The sequence below is a fragment of the Sinocyclocheilus grahami genome, unplaced genomic scaffold, assembly GCF_001515645.1.
Source record: "Sinocyclocheilus grahami isolate Dianchi unplaced genomic scaffold, SAMN03320097.WGS_v1.1 scaffold35.1, whole genome shotgun sequence".
Classification (NCBI taxonomy): Eukaryota; Metazoa; Chordata; class Actinopteri; order Cypriniformes; family Cyprinidae; genus Sinocyclocheilus; species Sinocyclocheilus grahami.
In genome coordinates this window covers 804,604-813,188 of record NW_015505214.1, presented here as the reverse complement: position 1 = coordinate 813,188, position 8,585 = coordinate 804,604, and the positions used below count along the sequence as shown (strand labels likewise).

The 8,585-nt window shown below is 37.1% G+C and overlaps 1 protein-coding gene across 4 annotated transcripts in view; it reads left to right on the top strand.

The window, feature by feature from the left end:
* Window positions 1-1,609: 1,609 nt before the first annotated feature.
* Window positions 1,610-8,585, top strand: part of LOC107581464 (proteoglycan 4) — a 14,521-nt gene continuing 7,545 nt past the window's right edge. For 2 of the 4 annotated variants that reach the window (XM_016267032.1, XM_016267035.1), the window contains exons 1-6: window positions 1,610-1,746; window positions 2,389-4,441; window positions 5,522-5,683; window positions 5,766-6,078; window positions 6,199-6,293; window positions 7,963-7,988. In XM_016267032.1, coding sequence (XP_016122518.1) covers window positions 1,735-1,746; window positions 2,389-4,441; window positions 5,522-5,683; window positions 5,766-6,078; window positions 6,199-6,293; window positions 7,963-7,988 — 2,661 coding nt within the window. In that variant the 5' untranslated portion in view covers window positions 1,610-1,734. The remainder of the gene's footprint in view (window positions 1,747-2,388; window positions 4,442-5,521; window positions 5,684-5,765; window positions 6,079-6,198; window positions 6,294-7,962; window positions 7,989-8,585) is intronic. The other 2 variants (XM_016267034.1, XM_016267033.1) reach the window with 2 other exon arrangements.

Below are 8,585 nucleotides of genomic sequence, written 5' to 3'. Positions count from 1 at the left end.
TGCAGATGCTCTCACACCAACCTGCTGCCATTCCTGAGCAAGCTCTGCACTGCTGGTGACACGATTCCAGCTGACTCCTCAGGAGGAGATGGTCCTGGCGCTTGCTGGACACTCTGGGACGTCCTGAAGACTTCTTCACTGCAGTCGAACCCCTCTCTTTGAAGTTCTTGATGATCTGGCAAATGGTTCATTCAGGTACAATATTCTTTGTAGTAATTTCCTTGCATGTGAGGCCATTTTGATGCAAAGCGATGATGGCTGCACGTGTTTCTTTGGAGGTAACCATTGCTAACAAGAACACAATGATTGGAAGCGCTTCTTCCCTCCTTTTATAGCAATCAGTCTGCTCTTACAATCTAATTAGTATGATAGTGATTAACCTGACTAGTACTCATTCACACTTTCACGTGTGCTGCTGATGTGATTAGTCAATTAATGTCAATTAGTCAATTAATGTTATGTCATTTTGACCCTAGGTCATTTTGTTCAGGATCAAAAAACAGTGAATTTAGTTTTTTTGTAAAAAGTTCGGGTTTTTTTGGCCAATGAAGCTTTTAGCAATTATTTAAAATGCATCTGATCACTCTACACAGTAATCTAGAAACAATGTGAATGAACACCACAACAGCTTAAACTGCAAACTTTGCAAAACACAAAATGTATGTCACTGAATACCATTCTTTATGTCACAAAAAACTTTTGGCCATGACTGTAGTTTCTCTTTGTCTTTGAGCAAATTACTTATCCTGAGCTCTGATTGTTTTGACTGCATATATAAGGAAGTAAAAAACTATGTCATGTGGGAATGTTTTCACATGGGCCTAAATTCCGCTGGCCAAAATGAGGGTTTTATGAATTGTTTTGTCTGTAATTTACTTTATTTTTCTCAAAGAAGTGTTAATAATCCCACATTGAAATTCTAGCCCTTATAGTGTGATAATATGCACCAATATAGGCTCAATTAGTCATGTTTTCCCCCTGTGAATTTTGTAGTCAGAACTAGACATCTAGAAAACTAGAAGATAGCTATTCAGAAATTGGCTTTCAAAAATAAAGCAACCAGAAGAAATATTCACTTCAGTGAAAAGTGTGACAACTAGCCCCGGTCTCTATATATGGGTTCAATGAAAAAGGAGCATACTGTAGAACTCCATTTCCTCAGAGGTAAGGATAAGGAACATGTCTTTAAAGGCAGTTTAAATTAAGGACCAACTTTCTTTGAAGTCAGCAGATTAGATTTTTGACAAGGGAGAGACACATCTCCTGAGAGTAAAACACATGCTCTGTGAATGTAATCACAAGAGGTGTGTGAACAATATTTTTGTGTTATTTCTAGGATACCTGGAGTAAAGACGTAATGAGAGTTTCATTGCGGCTGTTTGACAATAGAAGCTTTGCCTTCATGGATGTCTGTGGTTCTTGACTGACTGCATTCTTTAAGAATGAAAACAGTGCTGGCGTTCAATGAAGTGACTGGTTTGAAGAGACATTCCTTTATCTCGTCACTAACACATGAACACGCTCATCCAACCTCATTCCAGTTTCAGGGCCATTGGGCGAGTTCTCACTCTACGTGCTATTTATCCCCTAACAACTGCGACACAACACCATTTTAGTTGTACGTGCTGATCTCTTCGAATCGTAAAGGAATAACTCAATGGATTATTAATTATGAGGGGCTGAGGAGAGCGAAGTACCTCTTTTTTGACGAACTGCTGGAAGACTTGAGTCAGAATGATGGAACAGGTGAGAAACCTTGACATGAATATTATTCTGTTGACAACTTCTGAGTAAGAGCTAGGCTTAATTTTTACCATATGGGTTCCTCAAACACAAATTAATGCATAAATTAAAATTTAATATTGGACAATTGTGAAGAAAGTTGAGTTTGGGACGTACATTTACAATTCCAAGTTTTTGTACATACCTCATTTTGGTAGTGCCATGCTATTCTTTGAAATACCACGTAAATGCAATAAATATGGTACTTGTTCAGTACCATGGTATTGCAATCTCTTTTGTAAGAGTTTCCGATACCAAAAATCAGTTTATTGATTTACTGAAACTAGCTTATTGCCAATTCAAATGTCACACTATTACTTTAAAGAGCCACACTTTTCTTAACACGGCTCTTTCACCTCAGCTTGTTAATTTCTATTGAATATTACTATGCATTTTGACATCAACTGGTGTGGTTTTGACTATTAAAATGTACGGAATTTGATTGAACAATAATAACGTGTCATCACACGTCCTTCCGATTCTTGTAAACACATGAATGTTGTTGCGTTGTTTATTTGTTAAGTTCTGAGATTTCGCTGAAAATACTAACCTGTCATATGCATTTCATAGTGCAATGTTTAATGTTTACTACATTTTATACATCAGGATGAATCAAGAGACTTTAAAACCCTGAAGGCACGGTTCCAGGGTGAAAATGGTCTGAAGATCCAAACTAAACCTGCCCTCCCAGAGAAACCCAAAACCATCCCTCCATCGACAAAAGTCAGCAATACTTTGATCTCATCCATCAATGCTGCTGTGCAAAAAGGGTCGCTTCATGCACCACGTGTAGTCTTCAAGGAGGACAAAAATCTCAGTCGCCAGCTCTCTCCACCTTGGGGATTAAAGACCAGAGAGAACCAACCCATAAATAATGATGAACTGCTGGATAATAAGCAGGTCAACACTGTTAAGCAGAATCTGAAAGACAGGAATCTTCCGCTGGTTCTGCCTGTGGCTCCAAAAACTAAAACTCCAGAGCCCGATTCCAGTCCACCTACACCTATGTCCGCTTCACCAGTCAAAGTGACGACACCCAAAAAGTTTGTATTTACCCCTCAAAAAACGAACAAAGATGAATGTGAGAAAACAGACCCTGTGAAGGAGGTGAACACTACCAAAAAGTCTCTGAAGGACAGGAATCTTCCGCTGGTTCTGCCTGTGGCTCCAAAAACTAAAACTCCAGAGCCCGATTCCAGTCCACCTACACCTATGTCCGTTCCACCAGTCAAAATGTCCACACACAAGAGTTTTGTATTTACTCCTCAAAAAACTAGCCAAGATGAGAATGAGAAGGCAGACACAGTAAAAGAGTTTGCCACTGCCAAAAAGTCTCTGAACGACCGCAATCTTCCACTGGTTCTGCCAGTGCCTCCAATAAAAGTTGATACCCCAGAGCCTGAACCCAGCCCCTATACACCTCGGAATTACACACCCAATAATTTTGTGTTTACCATTCAAAAAAATAGCAAAGATGAGAATAAGGAGGCAAATACAGTGGAAAGACCAACACCAGCTAGTCGTACCCCTGCTCCAAGTCACCCAGCTCCTGCTGGCCCAACTGTAACAGCTACTCCCCCTACTCAAAGGGTACCTGTTGTTCCTAAGGCTGTTGTACCTTCTCAGACTTCAATTGGAATAACTTCTTTCCCCAACATTCCTGCCCCAAGTATTCCAGCTCTAGGCAGTTCAACCTCTGCCAGCCCTGAGCCAAAGATTCCTGAATCAGCCATCCCAACACCATCTCAAGCTATTCCTAAATCAAAACCAGAAACCTCTATTTCATCTCCTCCTGACACTGAATCTTCCAAACCAAATATACATGTGCTCAGTTTATCAGAAGTATTTCCTCCCCCTAAAGGAAGTCCACCTACAGAATTCACTGATATTCCGCCCCCTGTTTTTGATGAAGACTTTCCAGATGGAGGCTTTTCTGAGCAAACCATACCCACTCCAGCAATACGTACATCTATTGCCCCAGTTCCCAGGAGTCAAGTTGTCTCCAGGTCCCCTGCCCCATCCACCCCTCCAGCGGTATCTCCAGAGCCCTTGGTGAATCCCTTCGAATATACACCTGCTCCAGTCTCAAGCCCTCCTCCAGAAGTTTATACTCCTGCTGCACCTCTAGACGTGTTACTGGAGAATGCAAAAGCTCTGACTGACAAGGCAGCTATTAACCAAGAGAGGTCTAATGAGGACCAGTCCTCAACCAAGCCGCTTTCAGCCCTCTCAGCCTTGGCGAGAGCAGAGGAGATGGCCTCTGTAAAACGGTCACCAAATGATAGCCGTGTATTTAACCTTCTGGAAAAGGCCAAGAGAAAGTTTACAGTGAACCCACTGGCTACCACACCTGAAAATACATCTATACCTGAAAATACAACCCTAGTTGAGACAGCTACACCCAAGATACCTCTGCCTGAAACTCCCACACCTCTGCCTAAGACTGCCACAGCTGAGGTGACCCAACCTGATCTAGCTCCACTTGAAAAAACCTTACCACAGCTTGCCACAACTTTAGAAACCCTGCCTGAGGAAGCCCAACCTGTACCCGAAGTGTTTGATATCCCTAAACTCCCTCCAGTTGACTATGTGAATCATACTCGGTTGCCACCTAAAACTTACCCACCTGAAACTGTTGAAGTTAATGGCTTTGATCACAGTAAGTATGGGGTTCACACTGTACAATCTTAGCCACGGTTTTGTTGTCTGAGATAATTTTCACCCATTGTAGAAGGCTTCCTTTGTTGTAGGCCAGTCATGTATGAATAAGTTTGACATTTGCACAGATGGATGCTTAAATGACTTTGGAAAAAAAAGTCTCAGATGAAGTTCTGGCAGTTTCAGAAATTTTGTAGACTGTTGCTGTTCCTGAGAGTCCAAAAGTTAGTCAACACAAATATATATATATATATTTTAATTCTTCACCATTGTAAATATCTTTTAGCGTTGGAAAGCAGTGTTTAAATACCTTTGTGACTGAGGAGTTAGGTGGATTCCTTCCTTCAGGGAGGGTTGTTATGCAAGATATGTATGTCTATTGTAGCTATGTTGGGCAACATGTCTTTCATAATCAGAATGACAAAGAATAATCTGTCTGAAGGAAATATCTAAAACTGGGACATTTCAGTTTTCAGTTGAACTAAATGCTAATTAGGCTTATATACAATATATTCTCGTAAGCAGTTGTTGTAATTAGACCATATTGCTCATAGTTTAGAAACATCTTTACCGAGAAAATAATTGTTTTCATTACAGCCTGAAATTAAAATGACCTCTACTGTCAATTATGTGGTATTAAACATGATTACATCACTTAAAATTGTGAAAAGAGACAATTCACTCTGCTTTGTATTCACTTTAGTCTTGTGTGTTTCATTAGGCTTGAGTATAAACATCATGCTTCCTCCATTTTCATTCCATAGTCCTGTTCTACCTGCTGTGTTTCCTTGACCTTGACCTTGACATTTCCATTGGCTTTGCAGACATAACTTTCTCAGTTTAGTCTTTTTCCTTGTTAGTTTCAGAATGCAATAAATGCAGGTAAAATGTACACTTCTTTAAAATAAAAATATTACAATAATAAAAAACATCGACAAGATAAATTTATGAAATTGCATTAGAAAGCAAGATTTGTTTTCATAAAATATGTTGAATTAAGTTTATTTTTATGTTTATGTATGGCTTGGTGGTGGTGGTCCATTGGTTGTCCATTATAATATTCATTGTCTTGTTTCTGCAGGGGTGGTGACAGTGGTCAAACCAGTGAATCCTCCTCCCCCACCGCCTAGGAAGGCTCTGCCAGCCTTACCCATTGTGGATCCCCCACTTGAGAAACCAACTCAGTCTCCTGCCAGAGACCTCCAGATTCCCACAACACCATCTGAACCTCTAGAAACACATGGTAACAAAATTACCCCAAAAATCTGAAACTCTGTGCTAAGTGTTTGTCTACCTAAGTAATAAATGACCTTTTTTTTCATCAGAAGAATCACTATATGACAACTCATTTGAGTTTTATGAAGATGTTGAGGAACCTAAGGCTCCAGCATTTTCAACCTTTAGGCCTCCATCAGTACCATCATCAGCTTCTAGTACCAAAAGGCCAATTTCAGCTTATGAGGAAGCCTTCCTGAGACAGTTGAGCCCAAAACAGCAGTTGAAAGAGGACATGTTTCCGAACATGGATGATAGAGATGTGGATTATGGGTCTATGAACTCTGGCTCTCCATTTCCAGAAACTCAAGCTGCTGTAAATCAGGACTCAGTGCGAAGCTCTCCTGCCTTGACTCCATCAGGGTACGCCGTTAAATTCATGATAATTTACTGTGACTATATATATTTAAAAAAATAAAAATAAAAGTATATGTTATCGGTATTGAACACTGAATGACATTTTTGTTTCTGACTTTCCTCTAGGACTCTTGAAAGAGGTGACAATGTCTTTGATGATCAAGTAGACAGTAAAAAAAGCAAAACGACAAAGACTAAGAAACAGAAAGGACCTCCAAAGAGTAAGTGCGAGAAGTATTCACTAAAGTACTTTTTTTCTAGTTTTCATTAGGTTCTTTAAAAAACAGTGTGTGTGTGTGTGTGTGTGTGTGTGTGTATATACACTACTGTTCAAACGTTTGGGATCAGAAAGATTTGTAATATTTTTTTAAAGGAGTTTCTTATGCTCATCAAGGTTGCATTTATTTGATAAAAATACAGGAACAAATGTAATATTGTGAAATAGTATTACGATGTAAAATAAAGTTTTTCTGTTTTAATATACATCAAAAATCTAATTTATTCATGTGATCCAAAGCTGAATCATCATCAGCATCATTACCAGTCTTCAGTGTCACATGATCCTTCAGAAATCATTCTCATTCATGCTAGTGAATTTCACAAACAATTACAAAGAAACAGCAAGTAATATTAATTTAACATTACATTTTCATATGAATTTTTTTGTAAAGCATACTCCAATGATCTTTGTTTTATTTACCACTTTTAATTAATTAATTAATTCATTTTATTTTATTTTAACTATGAGTGTGAGTTAAGGAAAACTAAAATGACTAACCAGTGTTCCAACATTACAGACAAAAAACTTTCACAACTACAAACACTGGTAATAATCAGTTTCAATCATTTGAAATGCTGGATAATGCTGGTTGGTGAAATGAGCCGTGTATTTCTGGGCTGTCAGAAAAACACTTTACTAATACATTATTCCTGAGACACTCCTTAGCTCCACCCATAATGCCATGGAAACAAAGAACCACACCAACAGCTGAAGATGAAGCTATATAAAACCACAAAGAAATGCAAGAAACTGAGCCAAATGAATATCTATTAAGACGTTTACATTGAAGACTCTTCTGCTCACCAAGGCTGCATTTACTGGATCATAATTCCACTAAAAACAGTAATATTGTGAGAAATTATTACAATTTAAAAGAACCGTTTGTCCTTTGATGCAAAGCTGAATTTTCAGCATCATTACCAGTCTTCAGTGTCACATGATCCTTCAGAAATCATTCTAATATGCTGATTTATTATCAGTGCTGGAAACTGTTGTGTTGCTTTTGGAACCTGTGACACTTTTTTTCAGGATTCTTTGATGAATAAAAAGTTTTAAAAAAAGAGCATTTATTTAAAATAGAAATATTTTCTAACAATATACACTACTGCTTAAAAGTTTGGGGTCAGTACATTTTTATTCTTTATTTTTTTGAAAGAAATTAAAACTTTTATTCAGCAAGGAAGAATGTGTTAAATTGATAACTTCCTTGGAGCTAAATTTTGGAAGATATGAAGCCTTTTTTTTTTTTAAATATGACATATATAACTATTATTTTTGACATAAATGAATACAATTTAAAATATGATTCATGCTTAAAAAAAGAAAAATAATTTGCCATTTGGTGTAAAATTCTCGGAAATCAAGTCTTATATTCTTGCATAATTTTAGTCAAGTAAATTCTTATTTTAGGAATGTTTAGATATTTAACTGGAAACCAGGACAAAAACACTTTTTTTGTGTGTGTAGTTATTTATGTTCCCAGTCATGTCATCTCTGATGACCTTCTGATCCACAAAAACGATAAACACGCAGGAAATAGTCATGTCATTCGTTTATTTTAGATTCTCTTTTATCTCACTGACGTATGTTTCCTATTGTTTGAAACTTAGATCCATATGCTGATGCTCCAGATGCAGTAAGTTTTACCGTTAAAATTGTTTTAGAATAACTGTTTAAAGTCTTAAGGTTAATGTCAGTACCTTATGACTGCAGCATTTGTATCATTATCACCTATTTTTCATGTCTTCTTATTGCATGTTCTGTTACTGCTTAAAAGTTTGGGGTCAGTACATTTTTATTCTTTATTTTTTTGAAAGAAATTAAAACTTTTATTCAGCAAGGAAGAATGTGTTAAATTGATAACAAAGTGATAGCAAAGATTTATATTGTTAGAAAAGATTTATATTTTGAATAAATGCTGTTCTTTTTAACTTTTTGTTCATCAAAGAATCCTGAAAAACATATCGCAGTTTCCAAAAAATTTATTTGGCAGCACAACTGTTGACAACATTGATAATTCTAATAATAAATCAGAATATTAGAATGATTTCTTAAGGATCATGTTACACTTTATTCTGGAGTAATGGCTGATGGAAATTCGGTGTTGCATCACAGAAATAAATAATATTTTAAAGGATATTAAAATAGAAACCATTATTTTATATTGTAATAACATTTTGCAAGATTACTGTTTTTTTCTGTATTTTTTATCAAATAAATGCAGCCTTGATGA